The sequence below is a fragment of the Vicia villosa genome, linkage group LG5, assembly GCF_029867415.1.
Source record: "Vicia villosa cultivar HV-30 ecotype Madison, WI linkage group LG5, Vvil1.0, whole genome shotgun sequence".
NCBI lineage: Eukaryota > Viridiplantae > Streptophyta > Magnoliopsida > Fabales > Fabaceae > Vicia > Vicia villosa.
The window spans coordinates 156,649,461-156,670,776 of NC_081184.1; the positions used below are offsets into that span (position 1 = coordinate 156,649,461).

Sequence of the window (21,316 nt, forward strand, 5' to 3'; positions counted from 1 at the left end):
TATTTCTCCCAAGTTTTTCTCATTCACACAAGAACTTGAAAAAAATAAAGAGGTTGATATTCAATATATTCGTTCATGTGATAACATGGCAGACCTATTTACAAAGGCACTTCCTACATCGGTTTTCAAGAAGCATGTGCAAAATATTGGAATGCGCCATCTTAGAGATCTTTGAAAAAGAGCTAATTGTATATGTTCTTTTGAGGGGGAGCATAATGTTGCACTCTTTTTCCCTTATTGAGGTTTTTATCCCAATGGATTTTTCCTTATAAGGTTTTTAACGAGGCAACGTATGTTCCCGTAAGATTCTCCTCAACAAGGTTTCAAAGGAGCACCATGATAGATATTTCTAAGGGGGAGTGTTATAATCATAAATAATATTATTATTATTATTTAGAAATTTCTATCTAATAGTCAAATTTAGAATAGTAATGACAAATTATTGGTGATGTATAATTTGTCAAAGATAGAATAGTGATACTAATTATAATAGTAATTTCTCCACTAGTATAAATACACCTCTTTGGTAAATGTAAAATACACACTAAGTTTTACTTTGAAAGATAGAAAAGTTTCATTCCACTTCCTCCATCATTTTCATAATTGGCTTCATAAATTCAACTTAAGTTAGGTTCAATATCTAGTTATTCTTAACACATATGTATTTTTTAAAAAAAAAAATTTAATGCTGCAATTAAATTAGTCCATTTTTTTCTTCAATATTATCTTTTATGGATATAAAAACTTTTTAAAATGTTAATTTAAAAAGATTTATATTTTATTATTGTAAATTGAGCATTAATAAATTTGAAATAATAGTTATAAGACCTTTGAAATTTGTAATTTTTCATTGTTGGTTAAATAGAACACTTCCTTATTAATGTTATCAAAAATTTCAAAGAATTATTTCATTTTATTAAATGGTATGATTTTTCTATAAATGAAAAAAGATAAGAGTAAAAAAATGTAAAAAATCTAAACTTCAATTAGTCAAATTTTTATATAATACTCCCTCCGTTTTTTTATTATAAATCGTTTTACACTTTTCACACAGATTAAAAAAAATAATAATTGTTGTATGAAAATGAGAAATTATGAAGGTTTTTACAAAATTATCCTTCATTAATGAAATGTGGAAGATAAATTTATATAATTGAAAGGAGAGAGAATAATAAATATTTAAGGATATAATAGGAAAAATAGCATTAATTATTCATTGGAATTGTAAAGCGACTTATATTAAAATACAAAATTGTTTTCCAAAACGACTTATAATAAAAAACGGAGGGAGTACATCTATATCATTTTTATTTTGATATATTTAATTTGATTTACAATTTTAAATGAAATGCGATTTTTTTTTAATTTGTTGTGTTTTTATTTATTAAAGGCTTAATTTTAAAATAGAACAGGGCCTCCAAATTGTTTGGGTCGACCTTGCTAATCTTGTAGGTCCACTATACGCAATCGCATCAGAGCAGTTTGTATCACCACGTCAAAAATTTACATCAACAATTCTAGTTCCCAAATAGAACAATGATGCTATTTGTCAGAATCGATTTTTGATTTCTAAGAATTTCCACAATCATATCTCTAATTCGATTAGATGTTTTTCTCTATAACACGTACAAAACCCTCCAAAAACTAATTCCCAAACGGACTTAGAAGAAACTAAAATTTATATTAAAGAAAGGATTTGAATATGATAGATAAATTGTTAAAATATAATCTATATTATTTCTAAGAATTTCCACAATCAGATCTTTAATTCGATTAGATGTTTTTTTCTACGACACATGTAAAACCCTCCAAAAACTAATTCCAAAACGGACTTAGACGAAACTAAAATTTAAATTAAAGAAATGATTTGAATATGTTAGATAAATTGTTAAAATATAACCTATATTATTTCTACGAATTTCCACAATCAGATCTCTTATTCGATTAGACATTTTTCTCTACGACACGTGTAAAACCCTCCAAAAACTAATTCCCAAACGGACTTAGAAGAAACTAATATTTATATTAAAGAAAGGATTTTAATATGTTAGATAAATTGTTAAAATATACCTTATATTATTTCTACGAATTTCCTCAATCAGATCTCTAATTCGATTAGATGTTTTTGTCTACGACACGTGTAAAACCCTCCAAAAAGTAATTCTCAAACGGACTTAGAAGAAACTAAAATTTATATTAAAGAAAGGATTTGAATATGTTAGATAAATTGTTAAAATATAACCTATATTATTTCTATGAATTTCCACAATCAGATCTCTAATTCGATTAAATGTTTTTCTTTACGACACATGTAAAACCCTCCAAAAACTAATTCCCAAAAGGACTTAGAAGAAACTAAAATTTATATTAAAGAAAGGATTTGAATATGTTAGATAAATTGTTAAAATATAACCTATATTATTTCTACGAATTTCCACAATCAGATCTCTAATTCGATCAGATGTTTTTCTCTATGACATGTGTAAAATGCTCCAAAAACTAATTCCTAAACGGACTTAGAAGAAAATAAAATCTATATTAAAGAAAGGATTTGAATATGTTAGATAAATTGTTAAAATATAACCTATATTATTTCTATGAATTTTCACAATCAGATCTCTAATTCGATTAGATGTTTTTCTCTACGACACGTGTAAAACTCTCCAAAAAGTAATTTCCAACAGATTTACAAAAATGATATAATGACAAAAATCAGTAAGCGAAGGTCGATTTTCAAGTATCTAAGCATTACGAAATTTCTGAAAATTTTCAAAAATAAATAAATTGAACTACCAGACATATCTGATACAAATGGATTTAAGAAAATCCAAAATTTTTAAAATTACTGGTAAAAAATTCTGAAAATTTCATAATAACTTCTGACATTTCCGAAAATTTCTGGTATAAACTTATGGCAACTTTATAATTTCTAGTAAATTACTCAATTTTTTAAGAATTTCCGATAGATCCTCGAAATTTCTGGTATCACATGAAAGATTTTGAAATTTCTAGTTTAAATTTATGACAATTTTATCATTTCTGATAAATTACTCACTTTTTCAAGAACTTCCGATAGATCCTTGAAATTTCTGATATCGTACGAGAGATTTTAAAAATTTTGTTTCATTTGAATGAGTTTTAAAAATGGTTTCGCAAAAATTATATAATCTTTTTGGTTGAATTTGAGTAGTGTTCGATACAATTTGAGAGTAGCGAGTTAATTTCTCAAAATTTGAGGTTGGTATAAAAAGGCACTCTAATAGAGTGTACTGTTTAAAATTTGTTTAGGTCCGTCATGGACCACCCAACTAGCAGAAGATCCCATAATACCAAGTTATTACGTTCATGAATTTTTTACTGTCCTGCCATGTTTTTAGAAGTTTATATCCATTATACCATACATTTCAAAATTAATCCCAAACTACCATGTTTTAAAAAAAAAAAACAGCTTTATAGTGCATCCGCCCTTTGAATGGGCGGAGCTTTGCATTTTGTTATGAACATCCGCCCTTTGAATGAGCGGAGCAGTTTAAACGTATTTTTTTTTTAAATTTTAATTTAAATAAATAACAAATTTAAATAATATAATAAATGTTATAATTAATAATAAATTAAATATATTATAATAAAATATATTTTTAATTTACAACATGTTTATAAAAATTTCAATTATTTAATAAATTTATTTTAATATATATATATATATATATATATATATTAATTATAAATTTTAAATACTGGTCTATCACTGCAATTATCAGTACCGCTAGTGCAATCGGCGGAGTTTTTAAATATTTTATTATTTAATTTCAGATCCGCCACTGTAATGGGTGGAGCTTTTAAATATTTTATTATTTAATTTCAGATCCGCCACTGCAATGGGCGGAGCGTATAATATTTTATTATTTAATTTCAGATCCGCCACTGCAATGGGCGGAGCTTTTGATTATTTTATTATTTTATATTTCAACATTGTCCTTATAAATAGCACTGTCTTTCTGAGTTGATACTCAGAACACTCACCACTGCCACAATGTTTCCAACGTTTCCCATGATGAAAAGAGATGCACATGTTATATTTTCGGCAGTAAAGCCTCCAATGAAGATCACACTTTGGAACACACAGACCTTTGAGCATCTTCAGAGGCACTTGCTCCGCTGGTTAGATGAGCACATCGTTGAGGGTGAAAAGATTAGGAAAATTGAAAGGTCGGTTAAAGTGTTTGGCCCAAATGGAGTAACTCGTTCTTGGAGGCCCGTGGTAAATGATGCTTGTGTCCTCATGATGATGTTAGGACCAGATGATATTGTGTTGACGGTGGTAATCTCCTAGATATGTTGATGTGTTTGGTAATTATGTTTGTTTAGATCAACTAATGTTGTTGAATTTGAATGTTGATGTTTATTGTTGTCGTAATTGTAATGTTATTTATGTTATATGCGAAAGATCTGTGTTGTCGTAATTGTAATGTTATTTATGTTAAATGCGAAAGATCTATGTTGTCATTAAACGTCACTAAATCATTGAAAACACTGTATTAATAATGGTGCATACAATTTAACAACAAAATAAAACACTAGTTATTACTGGTTCCAACATTTGGACAATTAGTTCGGTTGTGACCAGGAAGACGACATAACACACATTTTCTCTCCAACTTATCATACCTGTCCATTTCTGTTCTAATACGTGAGCTCACCGGACGGCCTTTCTTGTTCCTCCGCATCAATGGATTGTGACAAATTTGATCTCCTTCAAAGGAGGGCCAATACTCATCTAATGGTAGTAATGGAAAACTTGTGCTGTAAACACCGAATAAGTTTGCGACTCTGTAAACGTCGGACAGTAGAGCATAAGCGTCTTGGCGCACCACAGAACATGTAGCAATAACGTGTGAACAAGGAACACGGTAAGCTTGATACTTTCCACAGTCACACCAAAGATCTCTTAGTTTTACCTTGTAATCTCCCATAGGCTTTCCTTCACCATGGTCCATTGTCTCCTTCACACTGAAAGTGTTATGGTTATAGTCAAATATTCTTACTTGATGTGTGCTGGATTTTGCCGTTTCTTCTTTCATCACCTTCATACAACTTTCTGTAAATGTTTGTCCAGAACTCAGTACTGCATTCCACTTAGCACCCCTTTCAGCAAATAATGTTCCCATCCTATAGTATGTTGCACGCACCAATGCAGTAATAGGTAGATTACGTGTGCCTTTGAATACCGAGTTCATCGATTCCACTAGGTTTGTTGTCATGTGACCCCAACGTCGACCTCCATCAAATGCCCTCGTCCACTTTTCCTATGGAATATTGTTTAGCCATCTTAAAGCATCACCATTAGCCATACCAATTTCATTTCGGTAGTAGTGGAATGTTGGTTGGTTCAAAGCGTACCCTGATTATTACAAAAAAAATTGGTTACTAACATATACATACAATTTATCAAACATAATAATAGGAAATATATACTTACCCATGTTGATAACTTTTTTTCGGAGGGTACGGTCTTTGATCTCCCTCATGAAATTTTGTGCGATATGTCTGATACAATAGACATGTACAGATGGAGGCTCATGCCAACCATTCTCTGGATTATTGTAAGCACTTTCAATTGATGCATGCCTGTCTGAAATCAAACACAAGCCAGGATGAGGGGCTACATGCATTCTAAAGTTCTTTAGAAAGAAACCCCAACCATCCGCGGTCTCCCCCTCCACAAGAGCAAAAGCAACTAGAAAGATATTACTGTTTCCATCTTGAGCAACCGCCATTAGTAGGGTGCCTTTGTACTTACCATATAACCAGGTACCATCAACTTGAAGTATAGGTTTGCAATATGCAAACCCTTTTATGCTTGGTTGGAATGCCCAGAAAAGTCGATGGAAAATTTGTTTTCCATTGACAACAGTTCCGTCATCTGTGTATACGGGAAGTGTTTGCATTTCTACCACTGTACCAGGAATAAATTTCTTGAGAGCTAACAAGTAGTGTGGCAGCTCATTGTATGAATTCTCCCAGTTACCGTATACCTGTTCGATAGCCTTATTCCTTGCAATCCATGTTTTCTTGTACGACGGAGTAAATTTGAATTCAGACACAATCTCACTGATACAGACGCTCACCTTAGTTGAAGGGTCCTTATCAACAAGTGGCATTAAATGTTGACACATTATCTGAGAGCTAAGTTGCCTATGATCCTGATTGAACATAGTTGTTGAACAACTATGTAGTGGGTTCATAATGCCTATCTCCCATATACTTCATACACCCAACCACAAACACCATTCTCACAACCTACCAACACCACTACCAAACACCCCAATACACCCAAACGCAACATACCACTATCCAACATAACCCATCTACATCTTACAACCAACCACAATGCCACAACTACCAAACCCCCCAACAACAAATGCCTTTTTCTCAATCACAACAATTTACCCCAAATTCTTCACAAGAAAACTTTGTCAACATGCAAACCTCAATGCATAACACCACCCAACAGGATTGGAATAACGAGGGGACCAGATTGAGTTATGGTAGTGCGACAACGACTGATTTTATCAATGAAGAAATGGTCGAAGAATTATATGATCGCGGATATGAGATAGGTCCTTCTACTCAACCTGCAAATGATGAAGTGCCTCGTAGAAGAAGTACGAGAGATGGACATCCTCCTTATTGTGGAACCACCCAACGATTATGCCGACCGGGTCGAGGTGGCAATTAAATACCGTTTACTTTACTTTATTGTAATTTTATTTTACTTAATTGCATTCTAACTTAATTTATCAATTAAAAGTATTTTATTTATATAAATGTTATTTAATATATTTTAATTCAATTTATTTTAAAATTAAAAAAATTAATTGTATTCTTTTTTATATTTAAAACAAAAAATAATTAACATATATTAATTCAAAAATTAGAATTAGAAAAAAAAATACGTTTTAAGGCTTCCGCCATAGCAATGGACGGAGCCTCTTAAAATTTAAACACTTCCGCCCTTCCCATTGGCGGATCCAAAAAAGTTGACACACCTCCGCCCATCCAATTGGCGGAGGTTTTATACCAATAACGAGACTTTCTTGAAAACATGGTATATTGGAAATTTGTTCCAAAAATATGGCATATTGGGTATAAAGTTGCAAAAAGATGGTACATGCATAAAAAAATCCCTTCATTTGTTTCCTAGTAAATTCTACACTCTTTTAGTTTCTTTTTAGATGTCATTTTTACTTTTTATTACACATAATAAAACAACTAATAAATTTTGTCATTTTTATTAGAGTTAAATACGTTTTTAGTCCCTATAAATATGTGACCCTGCATTTTTAGTCCTTATAAAATTTTCCTTCAATAAATGGTCCTTCTAAAATTTTTATGCATGCAATTTCAGTCCCTGCTATTTTTTAAAATTTTAAAAACTGTTTAATTATTCTTTAATTTTTAAATTTTTGAATAATTTTTTTATATATGTTTAAAATACTGTAAAATATCTATATACTAAGTTTTATAATTTTTTAAAATGAGAAGAATTAAATATGAATTTTTCAAATTTTCAAAAAATAATGATTAAACTAATAAAAATCTCAACTTAAAAATTAAATTTTGAATTTCTTTTTTTCTAGGAACGTTTTAAAACATTATGAACATGTCTCCAAAATAATCATTCTAAAATACACATTGATTTAACAGTAGGGACTGAAATTAGGTGCATAATAATTTTATAAGGATCATTCATTAAAGAAAACTTTTATAGGGACTAAAAATGTAGGGTCGCATATTTATAGGGACTAAAAACGTATTTAACCCTTTTTATTATTATTGTTTTTTTTTCTAGTACTTTTAGAATTTGTTAAGAAGTTCGGAAAAGAAGAGGTAACAGGATTTTTTTTTTAAAAAAAAAGGAGTGATTAGATGAAAATAATTGAGAAATTTAGATGGAGTTGTTTTTTTTTTATGTTTAATATTCATAATACAATATTATTGGACCTGTTTAAAAGTTGACTTTTGAAGAGTTTTGAAGGAGTAAATTTTGGAAAGTGGCGTTTATATTTTGAAAAACATGTGATATTTTTAAAATTTTAAAAAATAATATACTTTTTAATTTTGACATCTTATAATTTAAAATATTATAAAATGTTAAAATTAATTTTTTTATTTAGAAAAAACAAATATAAAAAAAAAACTTATAATATTTTAAAAACGATTTTAAGTAACAAACAAGTTCAATATCTATTGATATAAGGGAATTCTATTTTATTTTTTTAAAAAAAAATTAAATTAGGTGTTAGAGAATTATCATCTATAAACTCTCCGGTAAAGCAGCAATATGAAGTGACAATGGGTTAACAAACTCCAAAAAAACTTAAAAGACACACATCACAAAAATTTAAATAAACATGTATCATTAAATTGAAAAGAAATAGATATATCATTAAAAAAAAAATAAGAAACTTATTACATATGTACAACTTAATTATACCAAAAGCTGGTAATTGGCAACACAACTCAAGCTGTTACAATGACAAGACACTGAACATTTGGTATTTGATTTATGATATATTATCACTCTTTCGAAAAGAAGTTTGTATCTCCACAAGTGTTTTACAAAACATGTCAAGGTTGCAAGGAAGCCAAAGAGGACCATCTTTTCCATATCCATATTCATTCTCAACATCTTCTAAAAATTGTTTGAACAAAGGGTGATTGAATATGGTGATCTTGATTATGAATCTCTGTCTCTCATCTCCAACATAGACACAAACACAACCATGTGGTGGTTTCTTATGACTGTCTTTTTGCTTTTTGTGTCTTGTCTCTGAAGATAATTTGTAATAGCGTCCGCTGCAACTTTCCTCTGCATGCATGCTCTTGCTGCTTCTCAATACTCTCTTACACTTCTTCACAAAATCCATCTCAAAAAATTCCACCACAATTAAAGCGTCGTAGAGGGAAAGCAAGAAAGGCTACTAACTTGTTGTGTTTACTAATGCTAGAGTTAAACTCCTCTTTATATATATTGATTGCTAAAGTTTCTACTGTCTCACCTTTGCATATATTTCTCACGGGTGGTTTTTATAGATATACTTATAAATTTTCACGTGTTGAAAATAATTTTAATTTAAACAATTTATATTAAAATCATTTTTAAGATGTTTTTTTTTTAAATTAAATAATTTTATCAACCTTAATGCTATTTTATAGTGGACGCTACTTTACAGGAGAATTTATAGGATATCAGCCCATAAGAAAATTGACAGACTGTCTCAAGTACTACATCTGATGTTGTTGTTGTTACAACATTTCAGCTCGTGATTGTTAACAATTATGTTTTAAATTTCTTTTCTATTTTTCTTAATCTCCTAAAATCATGCATCAACATCCACTTAAAAGTAATATGGGTATATCAATCCCCTTCCCATTTCGGCTCAGATTTGGGAGGACATTGGTATGAATTTCATCACACATTTCCCATCGACACAAGAAAAAACCATTATATGGGGTGGTTGTGAACTGCTTGTCAAAATATGATCATTTCCTTGCATTACCTACTGCTTTTTCTCCTACTATGCTTGCTGCTATGTTTCTCTCTGAAGTCTACAAGCTTCATGGTATGCCAAAGACCATCGCGAGTGGTAGAGATAAGGTATATGGTCCTATTCCACCGTTGATCCACTCCTACATCACAGGTACCATTACTGTTGCAACTCTCGATGAGACATTTTCGCGTCGTCATGAGATAATTTGACTCATTAAGGAGAATATATCATTGGCTCAAATGTGTATGTGTAATCAGGCTAATATCCACCCCATGACAACTTATTTGATGTGGGAACTTGGGTGAGGCGGGGAAATTATTCGAAGAAATTAATTGGAATTATGGATGTTGTTTCTGAGAGTCCCACTTCAATTTTATTTATTTCCTTTTCCTTAGTATACTTTTAATTTTGGTTGAAAATTTCAAAGATTTTAACTTGGCAGTCTCAAGTTGAATCTGACACTCTCCCATATTTTGATAATGCTAAAAGTGTCTCTAGTAAAAAATGGAACCAATTGTCCGAACGAAATTTTCGGTAATCACTAAATTTCCGAAAGTTTATTTGAAATTTTTAGTAAGTGACAATTTATTTCAGAAATTATGAAATTTACTATTTTATATAGGAAATTTAATGCAAATGTGAAATTTTCTATAGTTCTGTAACTCAAATTTTTTAACAATTATAATTTTGCCGCAGTTTTGTACGACAGTGATTGCACCGACAATTTTCTATGGTCTAGAATGAATCCAAAGTTGTATAAATAGGGGTCATATGTTGTTGAGAAAAACATCTCAAAATTTCTCTTCCTCAATTTTTTATTAAGGCAGAAGTGTACTTCAACGGAGATAAACCTGCAGTTGACTTTCGACTTCTGAATGGCACCACATCTCTCGCCAACTTTACATCCATGTTGAATGAGTTGTTGCTTGATAATGATAACAAAAAGATGAGAAAGATCGGGTTTCATGAAGATTGGATAGATACTAATGGAAGCGTAAAATATAACTTTATTGAGTTCAAGACCGATGAGGATTTGACGGTCATGTAGAGATCATTTCATAGCAGACTAACTAACGGATCGATCGAGTTTGATGCAAATATTTTAAGATCTATCGATGATATAATCAAGATGTTGAAACATCCAGAATCATCAAGTAGTGTCTAGGTTTTCATATTTCGTTATTTTTAATTTATGTTTAATGTAATGTTTTAAGTTATGTTCACCTTCAAAACATCTAATTGTTAAAATATTATACAATAAAAGGTATGGTGATGGTAAGTAGCCTGAGTCAAAAAAATACAAATAATACAACTGTAAAATTAAATAACACAATATGCCCTTAATTGACTATGTGTGCTACCCGAGATAATCCAGTAAAAACCTCGCCATATGGATTTACTAAACCCATGAACTTATCCATAATAATAATAATTATAATTTGCATGCACTCCTGGTAATATGTGTCTGGTAGAGGTGGCGATGGAGGCACATCATCAACCGGTACCCCAGCATCAAAAGGCACTTCAATTTAAAAAGGTCAGACATCATCCGTACAATCAACAGGTGGAATTATGCGAAGGTGTGACATAGTGAGGTGCCACTCCAGGTAACCATGCTCACACTACGATTCATACTAAACCCTCACCGTATCTCCAATGGCACGGGTAGAGCTGATGATGTTACTCTGAAATCACTTGTCAATGCCCCTAGCTGGAACATTCGAAACTAGTAGTGGGATGTCCTGGACATACTTATAGTGTTGTAGACACCTCTCAGGCAAGTGTCTAGCCACTAAGGTCTCCCACCTCATATTACTTGAATATAAATAAGACTCGTCAAATTCATGGTGGATCCTGTGATCTCTGTATGGTGTCCATATGACATCCACTAATCTCAGAGCATCAAGCCTCCTCGTGTACTCTACAAAACTACTTGGATGAGATTTCCTGGCCTTCCATCTCCTCACCCGTGGGGCTCCAGCAGCGGTATGATGCACCCTTCTATCACAGATGATGGAGAAATACTCATATATCCAACACTGATAAAAGAAGACAAACACAACAAATAATACTTAAGAAAAATTACAAATAACAATCAAATAAGAACTAAACACCAAATAATATTTTCTAGTATACCTGGAATATACACAAATAACCAGCAAGTTGTCGGGTTTCAAAGACATTCGCAACTCCAAATGTTGTATATTGGATGGTCAATGGAGTGCACCCCCAAGCCCAACTAGTATGCTCAACGCTACTGAACAACCACAAGTACTGAGCATCATTATAAACACGAGACTTATCCACAAAGAGAATACATGCTACTAGATGTAGCATGTACGTCCTAGCGGCAGTCTCATACTTATGTGCCTCCACAAGGTTGTGGTACAAATCCCGAAGCCAAGTAATCCAAATGTGAGTTCCCCTGTTGAATTTAAACTCCTCTAGCATGGACTCCTTAATGACTCTCAAATCCTGAACAATCGTTATACATGTTGTATTCTAGTTAATAACATGAGTAATAAAGAATCTATCAATGATTAGGAGATGGAACAAGGAGGAGATCTCCTCCCCATTCAAAGTGATAGTCATCTCCCCAAATGGAAGATGAAAGAAAGATATCTCCTTGTGCCATCACTAAACAAAACCAGTCAGAAGTGAAGCGTCAAGAATGGTTAGTGCGCAGTCAACAAACTCTACGAGACCAAAATCAACAATAATACCCCTAAACTATTGAGGCATTGAACGACGTGGGAAGTTCTTCATCTTTGAATTGTGGGATGTCACCTTCAACGCCAGACAGTCCTGTAACAAAATAAAAGTTAAGAAACTATCATAGAACTTTCAACACATCATACAATAATAATAAATAAAATGAAGTTAAACATAAATATATATATATATATATATATATATATATATATATACACCTCTATGTGCCATAATCTATATGCCACATGGTCAGCATACTCCGTGAACACTGATTGATCATTAGGTCCTCTCGGGAACGCTTCATCAGTGTGATCAAATGAATATGTAGAAGCACAAATCGTAACGTTTGTATCATCAATAGTAAGAGTATCATCATTAGCAATAGGATCTTTGGGAGGCATCATTTCATCAGCAACCTCCACATCTGTAACTGACACTTCTTTGTAAAAGGTATCACATTTGAAACGACCACCTCCACACCAACAGGTACCGCATCAACAACAGGTACCTCGTCAACAACAGATACCTCATTAGCAACAGGTACCTCATCAACAACATGCTCAACATCAACTCTAACTGCTACGCATCGTGGTGTGCGGAATTGAGCTTGGGACTACTCAACCAATCATTTTTGTTGAGAACCGGTTGGAGCTACTCGTCCAGCCGGTAACTGGTCCTCACTGCAAATGATAAAATGACAAAAATCAGTAAACGAAGGTCTATTTCCAAGTATCTAAGCATTACCGAAAATTATGAAATTTTTGGAAATTTTCAAAAAAAAATGAACTACCCGAAATTCTAAAATTTCCGACACAAATGAATTCACAAAAATCCGGAATTTTCAAAATTGCTGGTAAAAAATTCCGAAAATTTCATAATTTCTAGTTAAAACTTTTGACATTTCCAAAAATTTCTGGTATAAACTTCCGGCAACTTTATAATTTCTGATAAATTACTCACTTTTTCAAGAATTTCCGATAGATCCTAGAAATTCCTGGTATCATCAGAGAGATTTTGAAATTTCTAGTATAAATTTGTGACAATTTTATCATTTTTGGTAAATTACTCACTTTTTCAAGAACTTCTGATAAATCCTCTAAATTTCTGATATCGCATGAGAGATTTTAAAATTTTCGTTTGGTTTGAATGAATTTTGAAAATGGTAGAAAATTTCGCAAAAATATTATGATCTTTTAGTTGAATTTAGGGAGTGTAAGATACAATTTGGGAGTAGCAAATTAAATTCTCAAAATTTGAGGTTGGTATAAAAAGGCACTCTAATACAGTGTACTGTTTAAATTTGTTTCGGCCCGCTATGGATTTCACCACCCAACTAGCAGAAGATCCCATAGTGACTTTATTTACCAAGTTATTACGTTCATTTGTTTCCTAGTAAATTCTACACTCTTTTAGAGTTTTAGTTTCTTTTTAGATGTCATTTTTACATTTTTTTTTTTACACATAATAAAACATCTAATAAATTTTGTCATTTTTATTATGGTAAATTCTTTAGTAGCTTTAGTTAGGTACCGGTACTCTTAATGTTAATTGATTTAAGATTTTAATTTTTAAAAAATAAAATAATATTAAAAAATGATGTGGCATTGAATATCTTCGTTTGATTGGAAAAATGTACCAATACCCAACCAAATATAAGGGTATTGGAGTCTTCACTTTTTATTATTATTGTTTTTTTCTAGTACTTTTAGACATCTGTCAAGAAGTTCGAAAAATAAGAGGTAAGAGGATTTTAAAAAAAGGAATGATTGGATGAAAATAATCGAGAAATTTAAATGGAGTTGTTTTTTTTAGGTTTAATTTTATTCATAATACAATATTATTGGGTCTGTTAAAAGGTATTTTTTGAAGAGTTTTATTCATAATGACAAGTGTATAATTTTCTCTTACACTTATGTAAATTTCTTCTATTTTCACTCACTAAAATATATTTAAGTACATTTGTCATATTTTCATTAAAAAATAGTAAGAACCTCGAATGAAGAATTTTACCTAAGTTTTGTCCTTTGAAAAATAGCGTTTATATCTTAAAAAATATGTGATGTTTTTAAAATTTTAAAAAGTAATATACTTTTTAATATTGACATCTTATAATTTAAAATATTATAAGATGTCAAAATTAATCTTTTTATTTTAAAAAAATATGTATAAAAAAAACTTATAATATTTTAAAAATAATTTTAAGGTATAACAAACAAGATTAATATTTATTGATATAGGGGAATTTTATTTTATTTAAAATAAAAATAAAAAATTAAATTAGGTGTTAGAGAATTATATCTATAAATCTCAGATAAAGCAGCAATATGAAGTGACAATGAGTTTAACAAACTCCGAAAAACTTAAAAGTAACACATATCATAAAAAATTAAATAAACACGTATCATAAAAAAGAAAACAAATAGATATATCATTAAAAAAACAAGAATCTGTTTACATATATGTCCAACTTAATTACATTATAAGCTGATAATTGACACTGAACATTTGGTATTTGATTTATGGAAAATTCTCACTCTTTCGAAAAGAATTTTGTATCTCCACAAGTGTTTTACAAAACATGTCAAGGTTGCAAGGAAGCCAAAGAGGACCATCTTTTCCATATCCATATTCATTCTCAACATCTTCTAAAAATTGTTTGAACAAAGGGTGATTGAATATGTTGATCTTGATTATGAATCTCTGTCTCTCATCTCCAACATAGACACAAACACAACCATGTGGTGGTTTCTTATGACTGTCTTTTTGCTTTTTGTGCCTTGTCTCTGAAGATAATTTGTAATAGCTTCCGCTACTTTCCTCTGCATGCATGCTCTGGTTTCTTCTCAATACTCTCTTACAGTTCTTCACAAAATCCATCTCAAAAAGTCCACCACAGTTAAACAGTCGTAGAGGGAAAGCAAGAAAGACTACTAACTTGCTGTGTTTGCTAGAGTTAAACTCTTTATATATATATATATATATATATATATATATATATATATATATATATATATATATATATATAGATCACTAAAGTTTCAACTGTCTCACCTTTGCATATATTTCTCACTGGTTGTTTTTATAGTTATACTTATAAATTTACACGTGTTGACTATAATTTATATTTAAACAACTTATATTAAAATCATTTTTAAGATATTTTTTTTAAATTAGATAACTTTATCAACCTTAATGCTATTTTATAGCTGACGCTACTTTACAGGAGAGTTTATAGGATAAACTCTACCACTCAATTAATTTTTTTTTAATTCTTTATTTTAAAATTTAAACTCTGAATAATTCAGTCAAGATATTTGTCATTTGATCATCAATGAATTTGTCCGATGGCATCATTAAGGATATGTTTGTGTCAACTTTTTTTATAATAATTTTTATAATTTTATATATTTTTATTAAAAAACATTTTTTAAAGACTTTTATTTTAAAAATCATCAAATGAAAATTGATTTAAATAATTTTTCATAAAATATTGTTTAAAGTATTTTATCTTTCTGCTGTAATTTTTTTAGATATTAAAATTTTAATAAAAATTTAAATTTGAAACTATTATGAATATTCTTTTATAAAAATTATTTTGATATATTTATTTTTTAAAACAAATTATGTAATATTGATTGTATTTTAATTTTTAGTGGTGTATATTTATGTGTTATGGAGCAGCCATAGATTCAATACGGTGTAGGTTCAATATTAGCCTATCGTTGCAAAAAAAGAGTATCATTTAATCCATAATTTACTTTATCTTTTTTATTCACAAATAGGTCCACTCTGCACAATCGCATCAGGACAGTTTGTATCACTATGTCAAGGATTTGCATCTAACAATTTTAGTTTCCAAATAGAACAGTGATCCCATTAGTGGAAATCAACTTTTTATTCCTACAAATTTCCACAATCAGATTTTTAATTCGAACAAATGTTTTCCTCTACGACACGTGTAAAATCCTCCAAAAACCAACTTCCAAAACGATCTACAGAAAACTAAAATTTATATTGAAAAAAGGATTTGGATGTATTAGATAAATTGTTAACATATAATCAATATTATTATAATATTTCAAAAATTATAAACATTTATTTATCAAAATGTTTAAATTTTATCTATACTTTCATAAAACTTTCTTTCTTAGAAGCCTTCTCCCTAACTCACAAATAGAACCTTAATCATTTAATATCTCATTTCTTCTATTTATCTGTCTACATTAAAAACAGAACCTTAAATATTTCATTTCATCTATTTTCCTCCTAGTTACCATGGTTGTAGAACAACTAAGTCTATTTTGTAAAAATAGCGGTTGACTGATAAGTTAGCTGATAGCTTATAGCTTATGGCTGATGACTGATAGCTTATAGCGAATGGTTGAGATTGATAGCTTATAAGCTAATTGAAGTGTTTGGTAAAATTAGCGGTTCAATTAACTTATAAATGTAAAATGACATAAAAGATATTTAATATATAATTATTTTATTTTAAATTAAAATAAATTATAAGGGTTAAATATGAATTATAATTAAAATAATATGGATAAAAAAGGAATAAAAAATAATAAGCTATAAGACATAAGCTAAAACGCTATTTGAAATAGTGTCTGAAAAATAAGCTATAAGTTAGTAAAATAAACTATAAGCTAGTGATGAAAAGACCGTTATCAAGCGGGTCTAAATTATCATATGAACTTATAAGACATAAGACATAAGCTATAAGCTCGAAAATATGTCTTAACAAACATAACCAAATATTTTTTCCATGTTTAATTTATTGAGTAGATCTCTTATGTATATTGTTTTCTTCAAGCACATCCTTACGTGGTCTCGGTGAACTTCAAGGTTTCCAAGATTTTTGGGTGAAAAAACAAAATTAAATTGATTGATGATAACTTTTAGGAACTTATTGTTATTGCTAGTTATTATGTCATCCATATAGATCATGAGTAGGAATATAATGTCATTTTCCTTTAGAATAAACAAAGATGAGCCATTCTTAATGTTTTTCAATCTCGGGTTCAATAGAATATTTTTCGATCTATCATATTATGTCATTGGGACTTGCTTCAGACCATACATCGCATATAAAGCAGTCTTTTTAAGATTGTAATTCTAGAAGCCATTATTTATGTCTATTTGTATAACTCCCCAATTGAGACGTGTAAAAATAGATATAATGATTCTTACGCTGCAAGATTTGACAGCTTGACTTAATGTTTCATCACAATTCATTCCATCTACTTGTTAAAATCCTCTAGCAACAAGTATTTCTTTCATCTTCTCGATTGTACCATATGCCTTGTGTATTTTTGTATAAATCCATTTTGTGTCAATAATTTCTGATCTCTAAAATGGTATTAGTGTCGAGGTTCTATTATGCACCAGATCCTTGTTTTATGCATCTATTTCTTCTTGCCATTATGGCCTGAATATAGCTTCTTTTACACTTTTTGGTTCCTTGGGTTCTTTAGGTGCCTCAGTTAGCCCTATATAAGGTAGTTTGGCATGTATACTCTTGCCTTGCTTCTTGTTCTTATCCAATGTGTGTTGATGATGTTCTGCTTAAGTGGTGCATTGTTTTTTTTTTATGATGTTTGAGTTATGGCTTCACTTATTCTCTTGCCGTTGCTTTTGCTGAGTCTTTCGTTTCACTATCGATTTCTTAAACACCTCGTTGGTTTGCTGCTATCATTAATTTTGGCCCTGGTTGATTATGACTATGATTGGTTATGGTTGTGTTATCTATTGTAACATATGCAAGATAATTAGGAAAATGCATAAAAAATATCATTAGTGATAACTTTTATATGTTTTCTTGTATCAAGGAAGCCTTCATGGAATTGATACATTTATAGCCTTTGTGATAATTATTGTATTTCGAAAATACGCACCTAGTTGTGTGAAATTGAAGTCTGTGTTGATGCTAAGTTATGAGGCAAGGGTAAAAGGCACGATAGGCGCTGTAGGCTGAGTGTGGACTGTTGTTATAGCCTAGCCACACCAGTATTGGTTGAATTATGTGTGGGTCTCTCATTTGAAAAATAAATTCTACATAAAGTGATACGACCTACACATGTTTCAACCAATAAAAAAATAAGTGTTGGAGAGAATGTTCAAAAGAGAATGTTACTAAGATTTCTTATATATATATATATATATATATATATATATATATATATATATATATATATATATATATATATATATATATATATATATATATATATATATATTTCTTGTAAATATTATTACTATATTCATCGTTGTGGTAAAAAAAAGGAATGACATTGTTATACTGATAAAATGATGAGGAAATGACAGCAATCAACAATACTGTGGCTAACAGATTTAGCCGAAAATAGGAAAAATTTCTTCAAATGTATACATTAGTTTCTTTTTAGTTGTCTAGTTTAATATTATTTTATGACAGTATTATGTATTATTTTATGATCATGTATTTTTGTTATTCTAAATTCTTATATTGAATGCTATTTTAACTTTTAATTTCTTAAAAAGAAATTATTTTATATAATAACAAGTAATGTTTGTGATTATTTATATTTTATTAGTAATATGATGTGTGCTAATAGATCCACGTAGTTATAAATATTTAAATAATATTTTATTTATTAAATAAATATTATGCCTGCTATTGTATTTATTAAACAAATAATTAAAATTTTAAAATTATTTCTTTAATAAAAAATTTAAAAGTGAATTAAGTGTCACAAAAAGTAATTAGTGTTATTTTACAAGTTTTTTAAAAAAAAATCGCTATTTGAAGCATGAGAATGAACACACTTTGAAGTTATACTATAATCAGATTCATCTAGTGATTAACCGTATTTCTAAGCCCACTTTTTAAACTCGAACAGGATATCCGAATTGATCAGGCCAGCCCTAGAAATGGATAGTAGATGATCTTCATTGTAAATGTACTATATTAACAATATTATTTTTTATTTTCAATATAATTTAGTTTATACTTTATTTTATGTTTAGCCTCACCAATATTGTGGTATGTTTATTAGGTAGACAATAGTAGAGAAGGCTTCCCAATAATATGAAGGTGGAATAGTCATTTTCTAGCAAAGTTAGTTCAGTTGCATGTCTTATGTAGGCAATGTTCCCGGTGTACTTGTCGAGGCGACGTTAAAGATACTGTAAGTTTGTAGTTAATGATGCCTGAATACTATAAGTTTGTAGTTAACATCGGGCGTCGATCCAACACCCGGGTGCATCATAGAGATACCATATGATTTCCACGTGATGCAACAGGGTTTCCACTGACCAGATCGCGGAGCAGAGATCAACCAAGGGGTGCTTGAAGAATACCACAAATCTTAATTTCAAAGAGAACGGCCAGTAACAACATTTGAATTCCCGACACAGGTGATCAAAAGGAGCCTCGCCGAAGTCTCGAACGAAATGATTTGACGAGCTCAAAATTAAAAGTCGGCCTCAAGCTACTCCTTGGAGAAGCTGGTCCTCTCGCACCCATCAGCAGTCACGTGTAAGGCATCTCAAATATATATATATATATATATATATATATATATATATATATATATATATATATCCATTTCTCTGTTGTGTGTTTCTTTGTCCCTTTTTCTGCTAGAAAGTCCATATCATGAGAACAAAAGGAAATCGTATGAATACATTTTTGATACAGACTTAACGCACTTCTCTAATTTCGGTATGACTTACACGTATTACGAGCTCATTATGTAATCGATACAGACTTAACGCGTTTTTGCGATTCCGATACAACTAAAAGCACACTCTACGTCTACTTATGTATTCGCTACATACTTAGTCAAATACAACTTAGTCGTGTCCTTAAGATTTGATCTTGAGAGTATCCAATAAACTTAAGAGCTTTTAGTAGGATGAACTCTCGAACCCCCTTATACAAGGAAGATGAAGTTTAAGGCTAACTTCAAATAAACAATACGATTAATATCTCTACGTCACTTCAAATATTGATAACGTTGTTGAACGATCGATGATAATATGAATTGAAGTAAAAAATGTGTATAACTAGTCATTTGTATGCATACAGTTATAATAGTTGCAATCTAATCTCCACATCTCTCTACGTTTCTCTATCATTGTTTTACTCATCTTTTACTTTGTCATTGTTTTTAGTTTTAAAACAACATTCATCAAACCAAACTTTAATTTACTTAAAATAGTAATTATTGTTTACAAGTTGTGTTTGTTGAGAAAAACAAGGATGAGATATGTAAAGAAATAAAGTTTAGGGAAGTCCTACATTAATTAAAAGAGTGTAGACTTGAGAATTTATAAGTGAGAGAACTCACACACCTATTACCTTAAAATTTTGGTGAATATGTGGTATGTCCCTCACAAGGTGTGTTACTCATAAATAAAAGCCCCAATGAAAAATACTCCTTCATGTTGACCTCTAAATAAAGGCCCTCACAAGTATAGTATCAGAGTTTTGATTCGAATGAAGGACCAACTCATTTGTATCGAAAGTTCTATCCACATAGTGGTATCGAAAGTCCTCCCCATATAATGGAGGGTAGGAGGCATGTCCCGTTTGAAAGAGTGTCAACGGTGGTACATATGTATGTGGATGAAAAAGCTTCCGCTTGAGGGTATCATTGTGGATAAACTCACACTTGAGGGAAAGTGTTGAGAATAACAAGTGCGAGTTGAAAATGTTGAGAAAACAAAGTGTGGACAAATCCTACATTAATTAAAAAAGTGGAGACATAACATTTATAAGTGAGAGAATCCACACACCTAATACTTTAAGATTTTGGACGAATATGTTGATTATCTCTCAAAATGTGTGTTGCTCATAAAGAAAGACTCCAATACAAAATACTCCCTCATGTTAACTCCGAAATTGATGACCCAACATTGGTTTATGTGATGATATACAATACTATGCTCATCACTAGCATAAGAATGCAAACTCATTGAATAAAATATAAGGTCAAAATTACAACTTTTAAGATGAATCCTAAAGCCATTCGTGAAGTAATCTCATTCTTGATGTTATCTTTGTC

General features: G+C 30.4%; 3 protein-coding genes across 3 annotated transcripts; all 3 read right to left on the reverse strand.

The window, feature by feature from the left end:
- Positions 1-5,306: 5,306 nt before the first annotated feature.
- LOC131605824 (uncharacterized) lies at positions 5,307-6,176 on the reverse strand. The gene is made up of 2 exons (XM_058878133.1): positions 5,480-6,176; positions 5,307-5,401 (listed from the first exon to the last, which is right to left on the reverse strand). Exons 1-2 carry the CDS (start codon positions 6,174-6,176, stop codon positions 5,307-5,309), a joined length of 792 nt encoding a protein of 263 aa, XP_058734116.1.
- Positions 6,177-8,567: 2,391 nt separating this feature from the next.
- LOC131605825 (auxin-responsive protein SAUR32-like) lies at positions 8,568-8,930 on the reverse strand. Its single transcript, XM_058878134.1, has one exon. The coding sequence runs from the start codon at positions 8,928-8,930 to the stop codon at positions 8,568-8,570; it is 363 nt and encodes a 120-aa protein (XP_058734117.1).
- Positions 8,931-11,245: 2,315 nt separating this feature from the next.
- On the reverse strand, positions 11,246-12,667 carry LOC131605826 (protein MAIN-LIKE 2-like). The gene is made up of 4 exons (XM_058878136.1): positions 12,485-12,667; positions 12,342-12,359; positions 11,691-12,029; positions 11,246-11,593 (listed from the first exon to the last, which is right to left on the reverse strand). Exons 1-4 carry the CDS (start codon positions 12,665-12,667, stop codon positions 11,246-11,248), a joined length of 888 nt encoding a protein of 295 aa, XP_058734119.1.
- Between the last annotated feature and the right edge of the window lie 8,649 nt (positions 12,668-21,316).

Coding starts and splice junctions, on each gene's coding strand:
- LOC131605824 (XM_058878133.1), bottom strand. CDS start 6,176: ATGTGTCAACATTTAATGCCACTTGTTGATAAGGACCCTTCAACTAAG. Junction 5,402..5,479: donor AAAAAAAGTTATCAACATGG/GTAAGTATATAT, acceptor TGTAATAATCAG/GGTACGCTTTGAACCAACCA.
- LOC131605825 (XM_058878134.1), bottom strand. CDS start 8,930: ATGGATTTTGTGAAGAAGTGTAAGAGAGTATTGAGAAGCAGCAAGAGC.
- LOC131605826 (XM_058878136.1), bottom strand. CDS start 12,667: ATGCCTCCCAAAGATCCTATTGCTAATGATGATACTCTTACTATTGAT. Junction 11,594..11,690: donor GTTATTTGTGTATATTCCAG/GTATACTAGAAA, acceptor TTCTTTTATCAG/TGTTGGATATATGAGTATTT.